This window comes from Miniopterus schreibersii (assembly GCF_964146895.1).
Source record: "Miniopterus schreibersii genome assembly, chromosome: 12".
In the NCBI taxonomy this organism is placed as follows: Eukaryota; Metazoa; Chordata; class Mammalia; order Chiroptera; family Miniopteridae; genus Miniopterus; species Miniopterus schreibersii.
The window spans coordinates 33,753,829-33,781,232 of NC_138112.1; the positions used below are offsets into that span (position 1 = coordinate 33,753,829).

General features: G+C 36.7%; 1 protein-coding gene and 1 pseudogene across 19 annotated transcripts in view; one reads left to right on the top strand and one right to left on the bottom strand.

Moving 5' to 3' along the window:
- The window catches only part of EMSY (EMSY transcriptional repressor, BRCA2 interacting), a 95,483-nt gene that overhangs the window by 35,195 nt on the left and 32,884 nt on the right, over nt 1-27,404 (bottom strand). For all 18 annotated transcript variants that reach the window (XM_081155146.1, XM_081155145.1, XM_081155148.1 and 15 more), the window contains 3 exons: nt 22,326-22,580; nt 4,301-4,450; nt 1,376-1,546 (listed from right to left, as the gene is read on the bottom strand). In XM_081155146.1, the coding sequence (XP_081011272.1) occupies nt 1,376-1,546; nt 4,301-4,450; nt 22,326-22,580 (576 nt within the window). The remainder of the gene's footprint in view (nt 1-1,375; nt 1,547-4,300; nt 4,451-22,325; nt 22,581-27,404) is intronic.
- On the top strand, nt 8,805-13,284 carry LOC308564884 (bifunctional purine biosynthesis protein ATIC pseudogene; annotated as a pseudogene). The gene is made up of 3 exons: nt 8,805-8,810; nt 11,277-12,789; nt 13,054-13,284. The product of its transcript is annotated as a bifunctional purine biosynthesis protein ATIC pseudogene (transcript).

A 27,404-nucleotide genomic window follows, 5' to 3' on the forward strand; every position in this document is an offset into this window, starting at 1 on the left:
GATAAAATCTATAAATATTATATCTGATCACCTCTTTGTGTCTAGAAAAATGTGCTTGCTTTGCATTGCTCTAACCTGGTATACAAAGCCGCTAAATCATAAATAATGCCTGAAAACAGAGGTCTTGTAACCTCTAAACATTCCTTCAAGCTACTAACCATAAATTTATATATAAGAAAAACCCTTTATAGTCATAAAAAGCTACATTCCAATGAAAAACATGATCATTTTTTGAGAAATGTTTAATTGACTATATGTTCTATACCATTTAAAGATATTGTCAGGTAATAAATAACTTGAGCTTTAACTGTGTTATTTAAAATATCCTGTTAAAATCTGGAGTATGATAATTCCTTTCCTACTGGTTTCACTCTCCTCAGTTTGGCAAATGTTAGATTTTCTCACTTATACTTAAAAGTAGAGCCAAAATTAACAGCTTTAAATATAGTACTTTATGCCAATACCATGCCCTGCTTTGTTTTTCACTCCCTGAGTTATCAGCAACATCGTATTACTGCCAGGAACTTCAATTCCTTCACTTTAAAATGTTAGGACAATTCACCTGGGGCATACAAAATATGGCTAGTCTACAAAAATGGTAGACAGTTAAAGTCCACAGGACTTGCCTGATCAAAGATTATTTACATCATTTTAATTAAAAAATAATAATCCTTGAAAACAAATGCCACGTTAACATTTCACTTCAGGATCCACAACCCAAATACTTCAGGAATTAATAAGCCAATAAAAACCAGGTAAGCTTCCAAAATACCAATAAATATTAGCCTTCACTATCTAAGTAAAATATTTTTAAAAAGTAAACAGTCCATATAAATGGTGAAAAGTAAATAAAGATATTCAAGCATTTTTATTTTTAATAAGCTAAAGTGACATTAGTAATTGAAATTATGAGTTATGGTTCCTCAAACACATTTAGATACTGTAAATAAATATTAGTTCTTCCAGTATGTAGCTTGGGTGGTCTTCAAAAGTCCGTTTCATCTCTATAACCTTAAATTTGTGTATTAGTAAAGAAGGGATGATACCAACCTTCTCAAAGTTATGAGGTCTAAACAGATTAACAAATGGAAGACTATTTTATAATGAAAAATCTCTGCAAATGTAAGCCATAATCTTTCCATTCTGATTAAAAGCAACATTTATGTTCTTTCTATTTTAAAACTATCAAAAGCTTAATATGTGAAAGTTTAATACTAGAACTAAAAAACTATAATTGCTAAACATCAGGACTAAAAAAAAAAGCTCTAGATTTCTAATCAGAAAACTAAGACCAAACAGAATCCTTCAATAGTTGAAATATATTTTTTCCTGTTACCAATCACCTATACCTTTTACATGTTTCAGATATACCTACCAGAAACTATATTACTGCTAATTATCTTGCCCCCCAAGGTAGCTAATGATTTGGGTACTACTGTAATGATGCTGCCACTGGTAGTTTTCACATAGGTTGCAGCTCCAGGGGTTGCAGCCATCCGACCTATGGATGGGCTCACTGTTGGCCGGGTATAGGTTGCTTGTGTGCCTGTAAAAAGAGAAAAGCCAAAAGGAAAACTACTGTAATATAGAAAACTATAAGTAATGACTTACTTACAGAAGAATGACAATTTATACAGTTTAACTATAATTCAATATAATCTACATTGCTTTAACTTGAATATGGAATTTCAAGGTGTCAAGATTTAAGTAACAATTTATAGCCAGTTTTTTCACATAGCAAGAACTATAGCCAAGTCAATTTGAATCAATTTTACACATAAAATACTGTGATGTGTTGCATCAAATTACTAACCCCAAGAAAAAGTTAACTAACTCTGTTCCCTTCTTCCACTACCCTTCTTCCATTAGTTTTAGGCTAAAAGAAACTTAAATTTAATCATCTTTCCTGCCAGAGCATTTTAGCTATTTCTGTTACAGATTTTAAGATCTCTGCATCTGTTTTATGCTGTCTCAGTGCCAAACCCAATGTCAGCACTCAGCAAATAAGGCAGTATTGTTTGCCTAAAATGTTATAAACTTTTACTGTTTTGTACTCTGCTACCCTGTAAATATATTTCCACCTTTTAAAGAGTTATGCCATCATTTTACTAGAGATTAAAGTTGATGCCAAGAGTTGCCAGGAATATTTCTTTTTAGCCTAAAAAGTTCACTATTTCCATATTTTCTCAACTTTAACTGACCTATTAAGGTATTTTTCTTCATGTCTCTCAAAGGATTTTACACTCTTCCCCACTATTTCTAGGACTTTTTTCTTTTCCTAAAGAGGAATTAAAAACTAACCAAATAAGCCTGTTATAGTTTCCTACAAATCCAGTAACTCAGAAATACTGTTCCTAAACTTGGGGAAAATGAAAATGACTAAAATAACACCTTCTCCAACTGTGAAAGATTTTTCATGATAATTAGATTCAGAGGTCACTGTGATAACCACTTTCAATAATTCCTTCCTCCAAAAATGCTTTTAGCAAGTTATTCACCATTTACAAATACAATCCCTATCCAAAAGAGGGAGGAAGGGAGGAATATTAAGTAGAATTAGTTTAAATTGGTTATAAGCATACATCTGAATCAGAAAAAAAAAAATCTAGTGTAAAGTAAATGTTATATAGATACACAGTTTGAATCAGTTAAATTATAACAGAAAAAAAATTTCAGCTTAAGCTTTTGTTTTTTAAAAAAGAAACACTTGCCCAGCCGGGCGTGGCTCAGCAGTTGAGCATCGACCTAGGATCCAGGCGATCGGGGTTCAATTCCCGGTCAGGGCACATGCCCGGGTTGCAGACTTGATCAATGACTCTCTCTTCATTGATGTTTCTATCTCTCTCTCTCCCTCTCCTTTCCTCTCTCTGAAATCAATAAAGATATATTAAAAAAGAAAAAAAAGAAACACTTATTCTAATATAAATACATAAGCATAGACATTATTTTTTTGCTACCTTTCCCTAACGGGAGGGACAATATACATTAATATCTTTGTACCAAGTGGTGAAAAGTTTTGGGGGAAGTATGATAGATTTAATACAAGAATAACAGTATTTCTAAAGCACAAGTTTTGCAGAGAGACAAAAAGTAGAATGGTGGTTGCCAAGCCCTGGGAGAAGGTAAGACTAGAGAGTTACTATTTAATGCATACAGTTTCAGTTTGGGAAGAGGAAAAAGTTCAGGAGCTAGACAGTGGTAATGGTGGAAAAATAACATGAATGTACTTAATACTAATGAACTGTACACTTAAAATGGTGAAAACAGTAAATTTCATGCCATAAAAAAAATTGTGGTAAAAATATATATAAGTACTGGGTTTGGAGTCAAACAGATCTGGGCCCAAATCCCAGTTCTGTCTTTTACTAACTATGTGAACTTGGGCAAGTTTAATGTAAATCTCTGTTTTCTTGCTGAAAATGGAGATAATAGAGCCTAAGGGAGATTAAGTGCAATGTTTGTACAGACCTTTCTTTACACACTGGCCAACAGCTGTTAGCTTATAAACTTCAGACAGAAATCATTTTATACTAGTTTCTATCATCTAAATACTGGCCATCCTCAAATAATTGGTAAGAGTCACGTAAATTAAGATAACAGCAATGGCTAATTCTAATATTAATTAATAGTAATAGCTATTAAGCACTCTGCTCGACACTTTACATACTTGATTTCATTTAAAACTTACAAAAACCTTATGGCAAAGGTATTATTATCCCATTTAAATAGAAAAGGGAAAAGATTGAGAGTGGTACTATTTTAAATGTTCTACACTATCACTTCCTTGGGCATAGCCTGGTTGCCCTCATATCTAGGCAAAATGTCATCCTGTGCCTCCCTTAGGCTGAGTAATGCTTACTAAACTGTAATGTAATACAGACTCTCAACCTCATCAAAGTGAGATCCTTGTAGACTGGGACTGTGTTTTCATTCACTCAAAAAATCCTTACTAAACCCTTATTTATAAACCAGCTCTATCACATACATATATAGTGAATAAAACAGACATGGTCCCTTATACTTATGGGAGCTTATGGGCTAATATGGTGAACATCACTAAACAAATCAACAAACAGTAGCTAAGCAAATCGAAACTGTAGTACATGCTATGAAGGAAAAGAACAGTAAGAGAAACAACAATAAGAGAAAGAACTATTTTTAGTTGGAAGGAAATGTGAAGTCAAGAAGGCTTCTTTGAAGAACTGTCTCAATAATCTCTGTAATTCTAGTGTCAACATATTGCCGGTACAGAGAAACTACTCAATGAATATATGACAAACTGATGCTCAAGAAAACTTACCAGTAGGCGTGGTTACCAGTTTAGTTGTCATTATTGCACCATTACTGCTAACCACCATAATAGGGGAATTGCTACTGGTGGGCAGAGTTGCTGTCACTGGTTTAGGTAAGATTTTACTTGGTTGAACTTGTTGTGTGATGATTTTAACACCTTTGAAAGAAGAAAGATAAAAATCAGTAAAAATTCTTTTAATAACATGTGCCTTATACCAACCCAAGAGGGCAGCAGTTATACACATTTACTCTGCCTTGCCTAAAGAGAAGCTTTCTTCATGTGGATAAAAATTCTTCACCAACTTTTATTTCTCAAATTCCCCTTTCCTAATTTCTCTCATCCAAGACAACAATGAAAACATAGAAACTATTAAATTCTTAAAGAAAAACAAATTTTTTATTTTGTCTATGATCACGCTATATAAGAGCTTTCAAAACAAAGAGCCATTGACTTGAACTTTTACAGACAAATAATCTGTTTCATGCATATGGAGGTGAAAGAGTAATATAAGAAGCCAAGAACACATGTTAATGTAGCTTTCATATATTCCCAACTGCACCAAACAGTTCTCTAACCTCTTAAATTATAAAGGACGTTGAAAACTATAAAGCAGCAAGAACATTTTCTTTTTGAAACTTTATTTTTAAATTGACAGCTTTTAAAAGAATTTTTAATAGCTCACTTTGTCAAATACATAATAAAGGATACATTATTATTGCGTGGACAAGAATATAAAGGCAATATGTAAAAATAAAATAAAACTATTAGGGAGGGTGAGGTTATGGGTTTTTTTACATTTTTCAAAAACTTTATTTAAATGTTACAATTGTTAACACTGCCTTTCTGAATGTAAAATGTTCATTTAAAAGAAATATTTTATGCCAACTACAACTTAAAGTACTAATAACTGTTAACTGAGCGAAAAAAATTTTGGTAACACTTTTCCCCCCATTAACTTCACTGAAATAATTCTGGAATTGAATGTATTGCACTAGGATCTTATTTTCATGGAACTGAATGTATTACTATAGACAACTAAAACTTTTATTAAATTTTTGGATGGTGATTAGGTTGAGACATTAGGAAGCAAACAAATAGCCTTAAATAATTTTAAATTTCTTATAGCCAACAAAGAAGTTAAAATTATGACATCTAACCATAATTAGGCAAATTTTAACCTCTATGACTCAGTTTGCTCATCCAAAATAAAAATACCGCCCTGGCTGTTGTGGCTCAGTTGGTTGGTCATTGTCTGGTGCACTGAAAGGGTGCCAGATTAATCCCTAGTATGGGGCATGCAGGACGCAGCTGATCAATGTTCCACTCTCACATCATTGTTTCGCTCTCCCCCTCCTGTCCCTTCCTCTCTAAAAATCGATAAATTATTCTTAAAACGAATAAATAAATAAAGATAATACTAATATATACCTTCTAGGGCTATTGTGAAGATTAAATAAATCAAAATTGTGAAGTGCCTAGTATATAACAAGAATTCAATAAATACAGTGCTGTTACAAACAAAATAAAGAAATCCTGATTATAATAAATCATAAACAGTGAAGTTGTAGAGGAAAATTATTTCTAGTATTATCTCATTGGTGAATTACAATAATGCTTAAGGCACATAAGAAGAAGTCCTTAAAGAAATAACCACAGAGAAAAATTTAAGAAAATCACAAGAGTCTATGCTTAGTCCTACAAATAAGTTGAAAATTTGGATAATTTTCTATGAAAGTATTAGTTATCAAAATTGACCTCAGAAAAGAGATATGTCTAAATACACATATTTCCTTAAAATAAAATTTTAAGAACACCTCCCCCTTCACCAAAAAAAAGCAGGCCCAGATAGTTTCACAGGATAATTCTACAGTCCTCTGAAAAGGTAATTACAATGTATTTAAAACCACTCCTCTTAACAGTTCTCATCACACACACACACAAATTGTAACTGTGTGGTGACGGGTGTTAACTGATGTTAATTAAACCTATGTCAAATCATTGTTGTACACCTAAAACTAAAACAATATTATGCGTCAATTTTATCTCAATTAAAAACAAAGAAAAACCATTCCAGAGATGAATTTCTGGAAAGAGAGCATGATGATAACTAGTAAAAATAACAGAACCAATGAAAAGCTCTGGAAATGGTCCCAAAGACAAATGAGAAAACATCTATTCAAGAAAATGTAGAAAAATTCAGTAAGAAAGGTCAGATCTGCGGTATTGAAACAAAGACCTGTTCCTCTTTCCCCTGCTTCAAGGGAGGCAGACTCCTCTCCAGATGACTGCAGTCAAGAACACAGGGTTTCCTCTTCCTCCAGCTCCCAGTTGGAGGGCTCTCTTCTGAGAAGCAACAGGACTTCAGTTTATCTCATCATGCCACCAGGTACCTACTGCTAAGACTAATTCTTCGCCAAGAGCAGTCAAGAGGTGGATGCTCCCTTCTTCTGCTCAGCCCCCAATTTATGGATCAAAGGCTCTACCTTGGGCATGGTGGCTCTGAGAATACTAGGGTCATGAACACCACTGCCATGGCTTTTGAGGCAGTGGCTTCACTGCCAGGAAAAAGAAGCTGAGAGAATCTCAGGCTGCTACTCACTCTTCCAACCCTGCCTTCACTGAGTAGTCAGCTCCAACGTGTCTGTCATTCAGAGAAGCATACCACTGACCCTACCACCCAGAGCTACAGAGCTGTCTGCAGGTAGAAATAGGTCATAAAATAGGTAGTTCTTAATTTCTTCCCAAAGGAATTGACTTCATTTGTAACAGAGAATGGAGAAATTCAAGCCTAAGGGTGGTCTCAAGAACAGTGGAGGATGTGATAAAAAGCAACTGGAAGGAGTCTATGTTCTAGACTATAGGCCAGATAGTTTGCAGGAGAAAACTGAGGAATAAGGAAGCTGAAAGGAAACCTCCTCTGGTCAAGTATCAAAAATAGACCTCTGAAACTATTCCTTCAAAGAAACCATCATTTGTATTAGTTTGTAGAGAACTAATGTTATGTTATGTTCCAGGGCATTGTTGAAACCAATAGAGCAGTAAGTAGAGTTGAACAGCTGAGTGTGGTCATGGAAAGAAAGGAAGAGAGCAATACCAAATACCACTGTCATCTCAGAATGACTGTGGGCATACCCAAAGCTGTAACTCCCTGAGGAACATCAGAGGCTTAACTTGACTAAAATAATTGATCTAGTCACTAAACAACAAATAACCAAGAAAATAAAAATAATACATCAGGAGTGGGTAGATAGGGGAAGACTAGTACCCAACTATATCTAATATCTAAAATAGCAATATAAACATCTAAAATGTCTAGTTTCCAACAAAAACCATTAGGAGGTATGCAAAATAACAGAAATATATGACCCAACACTAGGAAAAAAAGCTGGCAACAGAAACTGCCTATGACAATGATCAGATGTCAGGTTTAACAAAAAATCAAAGTAGTCATTATATGTTCACAAAACTAAAGGAAAAGCATGATTACAGGAGTAAAAGAGAATATAACGACAAAGTGGCATCAAATAGAGAACATTAATAAAATGACAGAAATTATAAAACATCAACAACAAAAAACAAATGAAAAGCATTGGCTGGGTGGCTCAGTTGGTTGGAGCATCATTGTCCCATACACCAAAAGGTTGCAGGTTCGATTTCCAATCAGGGCACAAACCTAGGGTGCAGATTCAATCCCCAGTCGGGAAGCATACAGGAGGCAACCAATCCATGTTTCTATCTCACATCAATGACTCTCTCTCTCTTTTCCTCTGTCTCTAAAATCAATCAAAACATATCATTGGGTCAGGATTTAAAATAATAATAAAAAAAGAATCAAATGAAAAATCTTTAACTGAAATAAAAAATTCATTAGATGCCCAGCTAGCATGGCTCAGTGGTTGAGCATTGACTTATGATTCAGGAGATTGAGGTTCAATTCCTGGTCGAGGCACATGCCTGGGTCGCAGGCTCGATCCCTGGTGGGAGAAATGCAGGAGGCGACCGATCAATGACTATCATCATTGATGTTTCTATTTCTCTCCCTCTCCCTTCCTCTCTCTGAAATCAAAAAAATATATATATTTTAAAAATTCATTAGAGAGGCTCACGAATAGATTTGTATTGGCAGAAAAAATAATTAGCAAATTTGAAAATAGATTAGCAGAGATTATGCAAGCTGAAGTACAGAAAGGAAAAAAATAAAGAAAAATGAGCAGAGCCTCAGAAAAATGTGAAGCATCATTAAGTGCACCAACATTATATAATGAAACTACCAAAAAGAAACAAAGAGAAAAGAAAAAAAGAAATATTCAAAGAAATAATGGCTGAAAATGTCCCAAATTTATTCAAAAATAACTTACACATCTGGGAAGCTCAGTAAACTCCAAATAGGATAAATACAAAAAGATTCACAAACAGACACATCATTCTAAAAATGCTGAAGATCAAAGACAAAGAAAAAAATCTTGAAAGCAGCATGAGAAAAACAACTTGCCACTTACAAGGGAACGACATGAGGGTTAACAACTGATTTCTCCACAAAAACAGCGGAGGCCAGCAAGCAGTACGATAATGCATTCAAAGTTCTCGAAGAAAAAAAACTTTCAATCAAGAATCAAATATCCAGCAAATAAAGTTTACCAGATAAACAAAATCAGACAGAATCAGTTGTAAGCAGACAGCCTTACAACAGACACTAACAGAAAACAGGAAACAAAACAATGATATCCACTCTTGCCAATAATATTCAACATTTTACTAGAGGTTCTAGTCAGGGAAATTAGGCAAGAAAATAACTACAAGACATCCAGATTGCAACAGAAGAAATTATCTCTATTTGCACATAACATGATCTTTTATATTAAAAAATCCTAAGGAATTTACTAAAGATTATTAAAACTAAAAAATGACTTCAACAAAATTGCAGGGTACAAAATCAACACACAAAACCAGTTGCATTTCTATATTATTAGCCAAAGACAATCCAAAAAATGAAATTAATAATTCCGTTTACAATAGTTTCAAAAAGAATGAAACGCTTACAAATATATTTAACAAAAGAAGTGCAAAATTTATACTCTGAAAACCACACAACACTATTGAAAGAAATGAAAGAAAATCTAAATAAATGGAAAAACATCCAATGGTCATGGATCAGAAGATTTAACATTGTTAAGATGTTAATACTTCTCAGTGCAATCCCTATCAGAATCTCAGCTGACTTCTTTGTAGAACTGACAAGCTGATTGCAAACTTAATATGGAATTGCAAGGAACCCAGAACAGCCAAAATAATCATTAAAAAAAGAAAAACAAAATAGAAGTACTCACACTTCCTGATTTCAATGCTTACTACAAACCAATGATAATCAAAACAGTGTGGTACTGGTATATAAACAGACATATAAATTAATGGGATAGAACTGAAAGTCCAGAATAAACCCATGTATGTGGTCAACTTATTTTCAACAAGGATTCCAAGACCATTCATTCAGTGGGGGAAAACATTCTTTTCAACAAACGATATTGGGACAACTGGATAACCATATGCAAAAAATAAAGTGTGATCCTTACCTTGCATCATAACAAAATTAACTCAAAATGGATCAAAAACCTAAATTTAAGAGGTAAATCTCTTAGAAGAAAACACAGGGATAAATCGTTATGAACTGAACAAAACTGAAACAGACTCATAGGAACAGAGAACAGACTAATGGTTGCCAAAGGGGAGGGGGACTGAAGGACTGATTAGGTGAAAAAGGTGAAGGGATTAAGAAATACAAATTGAGAGTTACAAAATTGTCACAGGGATGTATAGTACACCATAGGGAATATAGTTAGTAATATTGTAATAACTATATATGGTGCCCAGTGGGTACTGGAAATGTTGGAGGGAACACTTTGTAAAGTATATGATTGTCTAACCACTATGCTGTACACCTGAAACTAATACAAAATAATACTGAATGTAAATTGTAATTAAAAAAAAATTGTTATGACCTGGGATTTGGCAAAAGATTCTTAAATATGACACTGAAAAAATGAGCAACAAAAGAAAAAATGAACTGAGTATCATCAAGATTAAACACTTTTGTGCTTCAAAAAACATCATCAAGAAAGTGAAAAGATAACCTACAGAATGGGAGAAAATATTTGCACATCATATATTTGATAAAAGCTTAATATCCAAAATATGTATATTTTTAAAAAACCTCGTACAACTCAATGATAAAAAGACAACCCAATTAAAAAGTGGGCAATGTGTTTGACATCAGTCTTGGCAAAAGCAATAAAAAGAAGTAGGATCATATCTAACTAAAAAGCTTCTGCTTAGCTTCTGCTCAGAAAACTGCCAAGATGAAAAGGCAGCCTATGGAATAAGAGAAAATATCTGCAAATCATTTACTTGATAAGGGGTTAATATTCAAAATATAAAAAGAACTCATACAACTCAACAACAACAAAAAGCAACCCAATTAAAAAATGGGCAGACTTGAATAGTCATTTTTCCAAAGACGACATACTAATGGCCAACAGATAAAACAGTGCTCAACATAACTAATCATCACAATGTGATATCACCTCACACCTGTTGGAATGGCTATTATAAAAAAGACAAGAAATAACAAGTGTCGGCGAGGATCTGGAAGAAAGGGAACCCTTGTGCACTGTTGGTGGGGATGTAAATTGGTGCAGCCACTATGAAAATCAGTGTGGAGGCTTCTCAAAAAATTAAAAGTGGAATTACCATATGACGCAGCAATTCCACTTCTGTATATTAATTGGAAGGAAATGAAAACACTATCTTGAAAAGATATCTGCATCACCATGTTCATAGCAGCATTATTTACAACAGCCAAAACATGGAGACAACTTGTGTCCTTCAGTGGATGAATGGATAAAGAAAATATGGGGGCCAATCCACCTTCCTCTGCACGTGGCATCCTCTCCTGCCCCTGCTTGCCCCCCGACCCCGCTGCCTGCAGCATGGTGCCTCAGACAAAACCGGAGTTGTGGAATTTGCCAGAAACCGAACTTCTGTTGATTTGAATCTGGTTGCTTCTGGAGGGACTGCAAAAGCTCTCAGGGATGCAGGTCTGGCAGTCAGAGATATCTTTGTTTCCTGAAATGTTGGGGGTGGTGTGTGTGTGTGTGTGTGTGTGTGTATGTGAAAACCTTGCATCTTTCAGTCCATGCTGAAATCATGGCTTGAAATATCCCAGAAGATACAGCTGACATGGCCAGACTTGATTTCAATCTTATGAGTTGTTATTTGTTATCTGTATCCCATTGTGAAGATAGTGGCTTCTCCAGATGTAATGGAAGAGGCTGTTGAGCAAATTGATATTGGTGGAGTAACCTGTTGAGAGGAGCAGCCAAACACCATGCTCGAGTGACCATAGTATGTGAACCCAAGGACTATGCTGCCATGTCCACAGAGATGCAGAGCTCCAACAGTAAAGACACCTCCTTGAAGACTAGATGCCAGTTAGCCTTGAAGGTTTGCACTCATACAGAACACTATGATGAAGCAATTTCAGATTACTTCAGGAAACAGTAAAGGAATATCTCAGATGCCCTTGAGATATGGAATATACCCTCATCAAACTTCAGTCCAGTTATACACACTGAATCCCAAGCTTCCCATCACAGTGCTAAATGGAGACCCTGGATTTATAAACTTGTGTGATGCTTTGAATGCCTGGCAACTAGTGAAGGAACTTGAAGAAGCGTTAGGTATTCCAGCTGCTGTCTCTTTCAAACATGTCAGCCCAGCAGGCACTGCTGTTGGAATTCCACTCAGTGAAGATGAGGCTAAAGTCTGCATAATCTATGACAGGTATAAAACTCTTAAACCAGTATCAACTGCATATGCACAAGCAAAAGGGGGATGATAGGAAGTCTTTGTTTGGTGACTTTGTTGCATTATCTTATATATATGATGTCCCTACTGCCAAAATTATTTCCAGAGAGGTATTTGATGGTATTATTGCCCCAGGATATGAAGAAGCTTTAAAAATTCTAAAAAGAAAAATGGGAACTACTGTGTTCTTCAGATGGATCAGTCTTACAATCCAGGTGAAAATGAAGTTTGAACACTCTTTGGACTTTGGTCTTCGTTTAAACCAGAGAGAAATAATGGTGTCATCAACAGGTCATTATTTAGCAATGTTTTTACCAAGAATAAAGATTTGCTGGAATGTGTGCTCAGAGACCTCTTCGTGGCCACCACTCTGTCAAGTATACTAAGTCTAAGTCCTTGTGCTATGCCAAGAACAGTCAGGTTACTGGCATTGAAGCAGGACAGCAGTCCTGCACACGCCTTGCAGGAGATAAGGTGAATGTGGGTGATGGCTTAGAAATCATCCATGAGTGCTCTCAATAAAGTTTAAAACCAGAGTGAAGAGAGGAGAAATCTCCAATGCCATTGATCAATATGTTAACAGAACCATCAGCAAGGATGAAGATCTAGTAAAGTGGAAGGCACTGTTTGAGGAAGTCCCTGAATTTTGGGTTTTTTGTTTGTTTTTAATCCTCACCCGAGGATATTTATTCCATTGTTGTTGTTTTTTGAGAGAGTAGAAGGGGGGGGAGAGACAGAGAGAGAGAGAGAGAAAGAAACACTGATGTACGGCTGCCTCCGGCATGTGCCCAGGAATTAAGCCTGCAACCAAGTATGTGCCCTTGACCGGAATCAAACCAGAGACCGTTCAGTCCATGGGATGACGCTCTAATCAATGAGCCAAACTGGCTAGGGCGTAAGTCCCTGAATTATTAACTGAGGCAGAGAAGGAATGGTTTGACAAACTTTGTGAAGTTTCTATCAGCTCTGATGCCTTCTTACCTTTCACAGATATTACAGACAGAGCCAAAAGGAGTGGTATGGTGTATATTACTGCTCTGCTTGGTTCTGCTGCTGACAAGGTTGTGACTGAGGCCTGTGATAAACTGGGAATAATCCTCGTTCATACAAGTCGTTTTTCTCATCACTGATTTTATCACGTATTACTTTAAGGTTTGCTTATATGTGAGTAAAAAAAATCATGTGGGAAATTTTGAAAATGCTTAAAAAAAATAAAACACTAAGTCTGAATGATGTTTTTTAAAAAAGAAAATGTGGTACAATGAAATATTATTCAGCCATGAGAAAGAAATCCTGCCACTGACAACAACAGAAATGGCATTATGCTATGTGAAATAAGTCAGAGAAATAAACACTGTATGACCTCACTTATATGTAGATCTAAAAAAGCAAACAAAGATTAATTTGTAGAGGGAGGGAAGATGGCGGCACTGTGAGGGGAAGCAGAGGCGCCCCTGCTCCCAGCCACAGACTTGATTTACTCCTAAAATACTACGTAACCTGCTTGGAAAAACCAGAGAAATATACCTAAGTGGACATATTTCAAGTAGGGAGCACTGAAGAAACATCACAGAGTCTGCTAAGAAGGGGGGTGCGTAGAAAGGGGGAGACCCCTCTGAAGCCTGTGCTGGGCTCTGAGCCCCCAAGGCTTAGAGGCTGCAAAGTTCCCTCCCTTTGGGAGTGTGGACTGGCATCCAAAAGCAGGGATCTCAAACCTGGAGCAGAGAAGGGAAGGAGTGTCCCGTGCGGAGGGCAGAAGGACCCAGGGAAACAGTGTGCCCGCAAGGAGGGGACGGTGCCTTCCTAGTGAAACAAAGCTTCTAATGGCGTCCTCAACTGGGGTCTTATGTGCAGAATGCTGACCAAAGGAAAGGCAATCCCAAAGTGTATGGCACCTGAGGAGAAAGGGACCAGAGGTCTGCACTGAGCAGCCACCTACAGGAATCCTCTACCTTCCTGTAAGGCACTGTGTAGAGTCCCAGAAAGCATTTAATCTGTGTGGTGCAGGGAAGGGGAAGAGAGCCCTCCGGCCCTGAGCTCCCAGTGGGGAATTTCTGAGATTTCTGACCACCCCCAAGGGATGCTGTGGTGGCGCGCATGGAGCTGCCCCAGCTTTACTGAGATCAGCGGTGAGGGGGAACTGCGTGGAGCTGACTTTGTGTCCCCTCCTGCTGGGTGCCTTGGTGTGGGGGCAGCAGGACCTTGCAGGGCAGATTCTCTGCTTGTGTATTGCTTTGTGCATTTTTGAGTTTTTGACTGCTGAACTGGCTTCCACCCTGGCTTGTACTGGGTGGACAGACCAGCAGAAGCTGGGATTTGTGTCTGCATAGTAGAGTGTTCGAAATACGTGCCTGGTGAGACCAGCAAAACAGATCTGGGAAAGGAGGGGCAGAGCACACCTGCCTCTCCTGCAGCCTAGGAGAACCACCCCCAATAGGAAAGGGGCTGGTTTGGCTCACTGAAGCCTCAGATACCCCCTGTGGGGCACAGTCCTGAGGAGCAAGGGAGAGCAGCTCACAGGAGGACATTACAAAAATAAAGCTCTAAGGAACAATTGTTTGGGGACTGGAAGAAAAGCTGAAAACCCCTGCTGGGGGCTGGGCAGGCAAAGTGCTCACTGGAATGCTTTTTAATCGAATCCACTGTGCCCAGACTGCTGAAACTGCCCATACAGAAAAGGCAACAGGCTGAAGTCAATCTGAAACTGCAGCAGGCCAGCGCATGGGGAACTAGAATTGGAGGACAGCGTAGAGACTGAGGAGCTGGCTGTGGAGCAGAGACTAACTCCCTCACAGTGAGTGCTTGACAGCAAAACCTCTAAGTAAGGGGAGTGATGCCCTGAGCTACACTAGCCATCCTGTACCATGAAGACTCTACATAAGACTATGGAGTAAGACCAGGCAACTACAAGGTTGCAAAATAGCTGACAGGTGGAGGTGGTCCACAGAGAGCCTCCCACCAGCCAACTACCTAAGGACACCAGAGCCAAATCTAGACAGCTCCTCACATTGGATGATACACAAGTACCTCCCAGGAGAACAGAAATCAGCATACAAAACAGCAAGCCACAGACAACATAAGCTGCCCAGAAGAAACTCACCTGATTGACTTTCTTTGTATTTTTACTTTTGTTTCCCTTAAGAAAAAGAGAAAGGGAAAAAAACTTTTTTTTTTCTTTTTAAATTTTACAATTTTTTTTTAAGTTTTTAGAAATTTTTAATTTTTTTTAAAGAATTTTGCTTTGCTTAGCTTGTTTTTTGTTTTATTTGTTTTGTTTTGTTTTATCTTTGCTTCTATTATCAAGATTTTCTTAACATTCCCTGCTTAATTGCTGGGACTTTATCATTATAAACAATAAGCTTACTGCTTTTCTCTATTGTTTCCCCCATATCTCTTATTGGATTCCCTCCCTGCCCGGGCTTTATCTCTCTCTCTCCTCTCGATCCACTGGCATAACTTTTTCTCTTCTTCTTTTCTTTCTTTTCTTCCTTTCTTCCTTTCTTCCTCTCTCTCTCTCTCTCTCTCTCTCTCTCTCTCTCTCTCTTCTTTCTTTCTTTCTTTCTTTCTTCTTTCTTTCTTTCTTTCTTTCTTTCTTTCTTTCTTTCTTTCTTTCTTTCTTTCTTTCTTTCTTTCTTTCTTTCTTTCTTTCTTTCTTTCTTTTTTCTCCCTTCTGTCTTCCTGTCTTTTTGTTTGATTGTTAGTTTCTATTATTCTCTTACTGTATTTTTATTTTTTTCATTTTCAACTATTATCCTATTCCTATTCTCTCCCTTAATTTTTTGCTTGCCCTTCTTTCAGAATCTTTTCTTTGCCCCTTTTATCTCCCAGTAGCTTCTCTATTTTTTACATTTTCGTTTATTACTATTTTTTAAATTTTTGTCACTATTAACAACAATATAGTTTTCTCTCTCTAGCTTTACTTTTCTTTTTTATTTTATTTTTTTGGTTTAGAATTTGTGTTCTCCCTTCACTCTCCCAGTTCTATTTTCACTTGGGTTGTTTTCATTGTGATTGTCAAGATATTTTGTAAGATACCCCTTGTTTCCTGGAAGTTTAGTTGTATATTGTCCTGCCTTGCCAGCACCCGTACACCAGCTTACACGTCATGGTTGGGACTGAGACACACAGTTAGCCAACCTGAGAGGAGAGTCCTCCCAAGGACTGGTCAATAATATAGACCTAATCACAACAGGGGAGCCCAAAGAACCCACAAAAGGGACAACCAAAAAAGGGACACACCCAGAGCAAAAAGCTCAGAAGTATAAGGAAAACACACTTCTGGGCTCCACTGGACTCACACTATAAAATCCCTCCCTATCAGACTGGGAGACAGCAAATATATCTAATATATAGATACACACACTAAGAGCCACCAAAATGGGGAGACAAAGAAACAACTTCCAGATTAAAGAAAAGGAAAAATTGCCAGAAAAAGACTTCAATGAGATGGAATTAAGCAATTATCAGAAATAGAGTTCAGAGTAATGGTTATAAAGATGCTCAAGGAAATTAATGAGAACAAAGCACTTGATAAAGTTGAGAAACTTAGTGAAAATATGAAAAAAGAGATACATATCATAAACAAGAATCAGGCAGAAATAAAGAATACTATATCTGATATCAAGAATGCATTGGAAGGAATTAAAAGCAGGCTCAATGAAGCAGAAGATGGAATAAGTGACTTAGAAGATAAAGTAGAAAAAAACACTCAATCAGAGCAGCAAGAAGAAACAACACTTAAAAAGCATGAGGACAATCAAAGGGAGTTTTGGGACAACATGAAGCAAAACAACATTCGCATTATAGGAATGCCAGAGGGGGAGAAAAGAGAGGAAGGGATGGAGAACTTGGTGGAGGAAATAATGACAGAAAACTTCCCTATGCTGGCGAGGGAGAAAACCACACAAGTTCAGGAAGCACAGAGGGTTCCAAACAAGAGGGACCCAAAGAGACCCACTCCAAGACACATCATAATTAAAATGGCAAATGCCAAGGACAAAGAGAGAACATTAAAGGTTGCAAGAGAGAGAAAAGTAGTGACCTACAAGGGAACCCCATAAGGCTGACATTGGCTCTCTCAACAGAAACTCTTCAGGCCAGAAGGGAGTAGCATGAAGTTCTCAAAGTAATGAAAAGCAAGAACATGCAACCAAGATTGCTTTATTCAGCAAGGCTATCATTTAAAATTGAAGGTGAAATAAAGAGCTTCCAGAAAAAAAACGCTAAAGGATTTCAGTACCACGAAACCAGCATTCCAAAAAATGCTAAAAGGACTGCTCTAAGAAAATGAGGGATAGTGAGAGAAAGGTACATCAGCATAAAGGGGAAAAATGACATTAAATAAGTATATATCAATAGTAACCTTAAATGTAAACGGAATAAATGCTCCAATCAAAAGACGTAGGGTAGCTGAATGGGTAAGAAAACAGGACCCATATATATGCTGTCTACAAGAGACCCCCTGAGAGTAAAAGATTCACACAGGCTAAAAGTGAAAACATGGAATAAAATATTCCATGCAAATGGAAGGGGAAAAAAGCTGGAGTAGCAATACTTATTTCTGACAAAATAGGCTTCAAAATAAAGACTGTAACAAGAGACAAAGATGGTCACTACATAATACTAAAGGGATCAATCCAACAGGAGGAAACAACCCTTATAAACATATATGCACCCAATATAGGAACACCTAAATATATAAAAAATTTCTTGGTGGACTTTAAGGGGGAGACTGACAGCAACACAATCATAGTGGGGGACTTTAACACCCCACTGTCAGCATTGGACAGATCATCAAGACAAAAAATCAACAGGGAATCACAGACCTTAAATGACTCACTAGATCAAATGAATTTAATTGACACAGAACATTCCAGCCCAAGGCAGCAGAATATACATTCTTCTCAAGTGTACATAGACCATTCTCAAAAATAGACCATATGTTAGGGCACAAGGCAAGTCTCTACAAATTCAAGAAGACTGAAATCATATCAAGCATCTTCTCGGATCACAATGCCATGAAACTAGAAATCAACCACTATAAAACAGTTCAAAAATAATCAAACACATGGAGGCTAAATAGCATGTTATTAAACAATGAATGGGTTACCAATGAGATCAAGAAAGAAATCAAACATTTCTTGGCAAAAAAAGAAAATGAACAGACAACAACCCAAAATCTATGGGATACAGTGAAAGCAGTCCTAAGAGGAAAGTTCATAGCATTACAGGTTGACCTCAAGAAACAAGAAAAAGCTCTAATAAACCATCTAACACAACAACTAAAAGAACTAGAACGAGAACAGCAAGAAAATCCCCAAGGAAGTAGAAGGAAATAAATAATAAAGATCAGAGCAGAAATTAATGACATAGAGACTAAAAAACAATACCAAAAAAATCAATGAAACCAAGAGCTGGTTCTTTGAAAAGATAAATAAGAGTGATGCACCTTTAGCCAGACTCACTAACAAACAAAGAGAGAGGACCCAAATAAATAAAATCAGAAATGAAAGAGGTGATATAACAACCAACCCAACAGAAACACAAAGGATCGTAAGAAAATACTATGAACAACTATATGCCAACAAACTGGACAACATCGGTGAAATGGACAAATTCCTAGAAGCATACACTCTTCCAAAGATGAATCAAGAAGAGGCAGAAAACCTGAATAGGCTGATAACAACTAATGAAACTGAAGCAGTGATCAAAAAACTCCCAGCAAACAAAAGTCCAGGACCAGATGGATTTACAGGCGAGTTTTACCAAACATTCAAAGAAGAATTAACACCTATTCTACTCAAACTATTCCAGAAAATTCAAGAGGAGGGAAAACACCCAAACTCTTTTTCTGCAGCCAGCATCATCCTAATCCCAAAACCAGAGAAAGACACTACAAAGAAAGAAAATTATAGGCCAATATCCCTGATGAACATAGATGCTAAAATCCTCAACAAAATACTAGCAAACCAGACCCAACAATACATTAAAAAGATCATATACCACGACCAAGTGAGATTTATTCCGGGGATGATATTGTACACAGAACACCCTAAAGACTCCATCAAAGTACTACTAGATTTGATAAACGAATTCGGCAAGGTAGCTAGATACAAAATCAACATCTGGAAATCAGTGGTATTCTTATACACCAACAATGGACTTCCAGAAAGAGAAACTAAAAAAAAATACCATTTACCATTGCAACTAAAAAAATAAGATCCCTAGGAATAAACTTAACCAAGGTGTAAAAGACCTATATTCGGGAAACTACAGGACACTGAAAAAAGAAACAGAGGAAGATATAAACAAGTGGAAAAATATACCACGCTCATGGATTGGAAGAATTAATATCATTAAAATGTCCATACTACCCAAAGCAATTTTTAGATTCAATGCAATTCCTATTAAAATACCAACCGCGTATTTCACAGATCTAGAACAAACATTTCAAAAATTTATATGGAACCAAAAAAGACCCAATAGCTGCAGCCATCTTGAAAAAAAAGAACAGAGTGGGAGGGATCACTTTACTGGATATCAAACTGTACTACAAAGCCATTGTAATCAAAACAGCCTGGTTATGGTACAACCCAGACATATAGACCAGTGGAACAGAACAGAGACCCCAGAAATAGACCCAACCCATTATGGTCAGTTAATATTTAACAAAGGAGGCAAGAGCATACAATGGAGAAAAGACAGCCTCTTCAATAAATGGTGCTGGGAAAATTGGACAGGTACATGCAAAAAAATGAAACCACCAACTTTCACCATACACAAAAATAAACCCAAAATGGATAAAAGACTTAAATGAAAGTCACGAAACTATAAAAATCCTGGAAGAAAACATAGGCAGTAAAGTCACAGACATCTCACCTAGTGGAATTTTCACTGACACATCTCCTAGGGCATGAGAAACAAAAGAAAAAATAAACATATGGGACTACATCAAACTAAAAAGCTTCTGCACAGCAAAAGAAAACAGACTCAAAATACAAAGGAACCCCACAGTCTGGGAAAACATAGTTGCCAAGGATGCATATGATAAGGGGCTAATTTCCAAAGTGTACAAAGAACTCATACTACTCAGCAAGAGGAAGACAAACACTCCAATTAAAAAATGGGCAAAGGACCTGAATAGACACTTCTCCAAAGAGGACATACAGATGGCCAAGAGACACGAGAAAATGCTCAACGTCACTAATCATCAGAGAGATGCAAATTAAAACCACAATGAGGTATCACTTCACACCTGTAAGAATGGCTGCCATCAACAAATCAACAAACAACATGTGCTGGCGAGGGTGTGGAGAAAGGGGAACCCTAGTATACTGCTGGGTGGGAATGCAGACTGGTGCAGCCACTATGGAAAACAGTATGGAGGCTCTTCAAAAAATTAAAAATGGAGCTGCCTTTTGACCCAGTGATCCCACTTCTAGGAATATATATCCTAAGAATCTTGAAACACTAATCAGAAAGAATATATGTACCCCTATGTTCATAGCAGTGCAATTTACAATAGCTAAGATCTGGAAACAGCCCAAGTTCCCATCAGTACATGAGTGGATAAAAAAGCTGTGGGACATTTACACCATGGAATATTATGCAGCTGTAAAGAGGAAGGATCTCATACCATTTGGGACAGTATGGAAGGACCTGGAGAATATTATGCTAAGTGAAATAAGCCAGGCAGAGAAAGACAAACATCACATGATCTCACTTATATGTGGAATCTAAAGAACTTAATAAACTGATGAACAGAAATGATTCAATGACATGGAAGCATGGATCAGACTGACAAATCTCAGAGGGATGGAGGAGGGTGGGTGGGTGGAGGGGGAGACATTAACCAAAGAACTTATATGTATATATGCACAAACCAAGGACACAGACAATGGTGTGGAGAGGGACTGGGGAGGTGGGTGGAATGGGAAGGAATGGGTCACTGGGGAGAAAAAGGGTCATCGGTAATATTTTGAACAAAAATTTTAAAAAATTAAAAAGCAAACAAAAACACACACAAACAGAGCTCACAGACACAGGAGAACAAGCAAGAGGTAAGAGGTTGGCTGAAATGGTGAAGGTCAAAAGGTACAAACTTCCAGACTATAGCTAACAATACTGTATTGAATATTTGAAAGTTGTTAAGTTCTCATCACAAGAAAACAAGTTTGTAACTGTGGTAATGGATGTTAACTAAACTTATTAGAATAACCACTTTGCAATATACAGGGGCAGGCAAAAGTAGGTTTACAGTTTTTCCTATGGAAAATAAATTCAAGAATAAATTGTGTTTTGTATACTCACAACTGAAAACCTACTTTTTTGCTTATCCCTGTATACATAGACCAAATCATTATATTATACACCCAAAACTAATACAATGTTTTATGGCAATTATATCTGCAAAAAATAAATGCTCCTATCCAAAAAGCAGATAAAACAACTGAAAATGTCAGCATCCTCCAAATTCCTGTTCTACCACCAAGTAAGGTCCAGATTCATTGGAGAAAAAAGCATCCATTTTCTTTTCTTAAAAAGCCTGTTAGAGGCTTTTTAACTTCCCTGTGACTCAGCCTCCATCCTACCTGCCTTTCTATTCAATACTTTTATGATCTGATAACTTACTAATTGACTCCTATCTCTGAGTTCCCATTGTGCTGGAGATGCGTTCAATAAACTGCTAAATTGTTATTCCACAAACTTCATTGTACACAATGTCCTATAATCTTAGCACCTCTTCTGCTCATGACAATTTAATGTCATATTCATAAATATGAACTACCCTCTAACACAAGACGCCCCAGACTGATTTTTCCAGTGTCCACTTCCCATGACCCCAGTGGGCCCCAGAGTAATTCTAAAATTTGGGTTTATTGCCTTAGCTTGCTTTCTCTCTCTTGAGAGAGTTCACGTAAAAAACAAATTAAAAAAACTACAACACAAAAAAAACCCTCTTCCTGCTATGCAAACTGCTTTCTATTCCTTTTCTATTCCCAAACTCCAGTTCTCTTTATATAGGAGGTATTTCCAACAGGAAGGTCTCAAATATATTTTGGAATTTAAAAATATGGTGCTTGAGGAAACTGTATATGGAATATTTTAGCAGTCTTCAGAGAGGTGGTGATTGGAGAAGGATTACCATATCTTGTAAACATTTCCCAGTTACCTGATTCCTGTTTGATTTGAATGGTAGGCTTGATGCCAGGTGGTAAAGGAGACTGCTGAGGCTGTTGCTGATGAGATACTGAAGGAGGCTGGGCCACCTGTTGTTGTGTCTGTTGTTGCACTTGATGTAACTGTTGCTTAGGAGACTGTTGATGCTGTTTAGGAAACTGTGCAAGAATCTGCGTTGGGGTACCCACTAAGCTTTTGGGGGAAGGAAGTCTGGTTGATGCCATTTTGATTGCTGATGTAGATACACCTGTAAAAGAGTCAGGGAAAAGAAAATTCAATAGTAAAGCATAATTAAGGTTAATTCCGATTACTGTAGTAGATAATACAGACTAGGTAAATCAATAAAAGCAATAATTTATGAAGCACCAGTAAGTGTTAGATATAATGTGTGAAATTTTACATATTGGATATCTAATCCCCAAACTCTGCAAGGGAGGCATTGTTCTCGCACTCAAAAAAACTGATTTTCTCTTGGTGAAGAGTTTACACAAAAGGAACAAAGTATCAAGCAGGATATTCTTACACATGTCTCTCAATAGATGTTCATGACATCTATTAGAAAATGTAGGTTCTCAATGTAATATAAGAACAAAGCAAACTAAATTTTAAATCTTATTTCTAATACATTTTTTCAAAAATTGCTTTTCAGGTTCTGTGAGCCAATTTAAACATGGTATGAAATAAAATAACTGCACTGGCCAGTGTAGCTCAGTTGGTTGGGTTGGCTGGGTGTTGTCCCATGCACTAAAAGGTTGCTGGTTCAATTCGTGGTCAGGGCACATGCGCAGGTTGTGGGCTTGATCCCCTAGTGGGGCATGTGCAGGAGGCAGCCGATCGATGTTCTGCGCTCACATGGATGTTTCTTTTTCTCTCTCCCTCTCCCTTCCTTTCTCTCTAAAAATCAATACAAATATTTTTTAATAAAATATAAAATAAAAAATAGAAATAAATAAAATAATAATCCACAATGAAACACTCATCTTTTGAACTACTTAGCATGGCAAAGTAACTTTTCTTTATGTCATTTCCATTAATCTATAAATTAAAGTCATTTGTTGAGAACTCTAACTAGGTCATTAAATAATTACATAAAAAGTTACAAGTGGGCATACTAAATATATAAATGGCCAAAAAAATTCTAATGATAAAAGGTTGTAAGACATTTTCCAGTGCAATACTAGTATTAGCAAACATGCATAGGTAAGGAGTACCAATAACTTCCAGAAAAGATCTATGAGTTTAAGAGAAATTCTTCCCTCTCCCAGATTTTTCATCAGTAATTTCATAATTCATCAATAACACAATAGGACTACGATTTGTAAATGAATTAATATTCCTAACAGGAAGAACCTAGAATATAACTCACCATATTAACTTTTTTGAATACTGTTGAAACAATGAAAAGAAACTGATAAATTAATAGCCTAATTATGAAGTACTTAGGTTATTTCATACCTTTCTCCACCACACCCTCACCAGGTCATTAGAGAAAATTTTAAAAATAATATTACATCCTCATGTAAAATGTTTCTGGAGAATGATAAAGATGGAGAAGATGGAGAGTCACTCTGACTCTCGGCCTCAGCTTCCCCACTTGTTGAATTTTCCTTGCACTACAAGTCTAAGGGTTGCTGTGTAGATCAGGGAAAATCACAGAATGAGAAATACTTGAAAGGAGACAAAAGGTATAGTCACATTTCTGTCTACAAAGTGGGGGGATTAGTAACATTACTTACACATGCTCCTACCTCACCCACTCTCAAACCCAACTGAACACTAGGTATTTTGGTGACATGTGTGCTATATTGCTTAGTTGTGCTGAACAAGGTTATCTCTGGAGCCCCTTCAGACACCAAAATTTTATGACTCAATAAGCATAAAGTGTTATACAAGTGAAAGTTATTATTTTTAAACTATGTTAAAGCCTTAACCTTTATATTGCATTCCTAATGAATTCTTATATTAAGGTAAATTACACACATGAGTAACTCCCTATGTTCTCCATATACTTTTGTACACAAAAGGCAGTGAGGATGACTTCAGAATCAGAGAATTGTACTCAAATCATGCCTTCAACATGTAAACACATAAATATATAATATCTGTATGATCTGATTAAAGTACTTCATCTCTGAATATTTACTCATTCAATAAAAACTTACTGAGCAGACACTATGCTAGATCGGTGGGAAACTGTTCTGTATCCATGAAATATAACCTTCAGGAAGGTTAGAGAAGAAGATAATCAAATCATCACACAAATTTATCGTTACAAACTATAATAAATGCTATCTTTGTTTTAACAAGTAAAAGATCCTCTTCCTCTTCCTCTTCCCCTTTGCTTCCCAAATAATTCAGCACTAAAGCCATCAAGCAGCATAAAGCAAGATGGACAACTAGGCAGCTAAACAGAAGAGTGGCCAAGCATGGGGGTGTTAGAGCCCAATGCAGAGGCTGGCAGAGCGTGGGAGGCAGAGTCGAAGTAGGATGAGGAGGGTATCCACGATGGAGCTTAGGGGACAGCATGCATATAGAGTTCGAGCCCAGGCAGGATAAAGAGGAGTTCCATCAGTGTGAGCCCCCTAGCACAGGGTCTCAAAGCTTAAATCTAAGATGTCTCCGGGAAGGAGTGGCTAAGATGGGATGAGTCCAAACCAGGTGAAGAGGACTTCTGGGTGGGAGGGCAACCTGGCACAGGTGTCTGACCTGAGCAGGGTAAAATAGGCATCCATGTAAAAGGGTGATGTAGGGACAGTGTCAGAACTGGAGGGGGGGGGGCAGTAGTTTGCAGGATGTAAGAGCCTTAGTGGATTAAGAAAGGCATTTGCATGGAGGTTGGGCTAAATAGCAACAACGAAAGATAAGTTAGATACTGGCAGACTGATAAAAAGAAGTATATGAAAGATAATGAAAGCTAGGTTTTTCACTATCAAAGAAGGGAAGGGAGAAAACTAGAATTAATAAGCGGTACTTGAATGATACAGTTCTCAGAGCTAAAATATGCCATTTAGCAAACTCTACCAAAAAATTTCAACCTTTTCATTTGGTAATCCTGTTCCTTAGTTCTGGTTCTAAAAAAATAGAGGGCTCGATTAAATTCACAAAGATGTTCACTAGAGTCAAATCTATAATACCAAAACCGGGAAATACTCTAAATATCCAACATTAATAATTTAATAAATTATCCAATAGTAACAGATTTAATTAAACAGCTCTGGAAATAATTAGGATAATTACAGAAAAATAGAAGAATGTTGAAGCAATCTTACATGAAGAAAGTATGATACCAAATGGAATGGAGATTTTTTTTTATTCCAAATAAATAAAATGTTGTTCATATGGGTAAAAAGGCAATAATATATAAAATGAAAAGTGCTACTGTGATAGAGTGGTGGAATTACTGGTGGGCTTTTGCTCCCTACTGTTCCCTAAAATTATTTATTCCACTAACTTTTAGGTTTCAAAAAACTTGGATACTGAATGAGGACCAAATTTGAAATGACAGGGTTGAGGATTTCAAAAGGACAGGACTTTAATAAACAGGAACTGGATTCAGGGCCAGTCTAAAGAAAGGAAATACAGCAAAGAAAACAGAAATATTAGTGAGTATGATATAATCGAAAGTAACATGTTACTTAGGTTGACGTGGGATCAATCTAAAAGAGGAAAAATAAAATGTGGGCAGAAGACTGTCATAGGATAGGTATACCTTGCTTTACTGTGCTTTGCTTTATTAAGCAGATGCTGCATTTTACATATTGAAAGTTTATTGAACTCTGTGTTGAGCAAGTCTATCAGTGCCATTTTTCCAACAGCATTTGCTCACTTCATGTCTCTATGTCACATTTTGGTAATTCTTGTAATATTTCAAACTTCTTCATTATTATTTGTTATGGTGATCTGTGATCAGTGACCTTTTATATTACTAGTAATGTACCAATTAACAATGAAGATACATTTCTGAGAAATGTGTCAATAGGTGATTTTGTCCTTGTGCAAACACCACAGAGTTCACTTATACAAACCTGGATGGTAGAGCCTAGTACACACCTAGGCTATACAGTACAGCTCATTGCTCCTAGGCTACAAGCCTGTAGACTATGTTACTGTACAAAATAACACAAAATTAAATCAAGTCCAAGAGAAAAATGATGTAATAAAGGGACATAGTAAGCGCTAGATATATGAGGCTGCTGCCAGTATAAGATGGCATACTGTTTTATAGCAAACTTGTTTATAAGCAGAAAGAGTAAACTCTAAAATAACAAAAAGTATAGTATATTAAATACAGGCATACCTCATTTTATTGCACTTCACTTTATTGCGCTTCACAGATGTTGGTTCTTTTACAAATTGGAGGCAAGACCCTCCACCAGCAAAAATATTATGACCCACTGAAGGCTCAGATGATGGTTAGCATTTTTTAGCAATAAAGTATTTTTAAATTAAAGTATGTACATTATTTTCTTAGACATAATGCTATTGCACACTTAATAGACTATAGTATAGTGTAAATATAACTTTTATATGCACCAGGAAAGCAAAACATTCGTGTGACTCACTTTATTGTGCTATTCACTTTACTGTGGTGGTCTGGAACAGAGCCTGCAATATCTCTGAGGAATGCCTGTATTGGGTGAATAACTCATGAAGTCTACAAAGAATATGAGGAGAAGAATGAGATGGAAGACAATTTCTCTCTTCAAGGGAAGAGAAAAGACAATGTCAACAGGATTTATCTAAGCAACAGGTAGAATAAAAAATAGAAAGGCTACAGTAATCTATCCCAATAATAAATAGCCTATTCTTTAATTAATGAGAAATATTATCAGCTTAACTGTTATGGTATCATAGTGCTTGAGTTCAAGTATTCCTTACACTACTCTAACACTACATCACAATACCTCCATCATTCAAGTCCATCTCATCATGCAGGCACTGAATTCTCATATCATCACAAGGGAGAGTACAGTATAACAAGGTATTTTGAGAGAGAGACTACATTCAGATAGACTTTATTATAGTATATTGTTATAATTGTTCTAATTTATTATTAGTTATTGTTGTTATC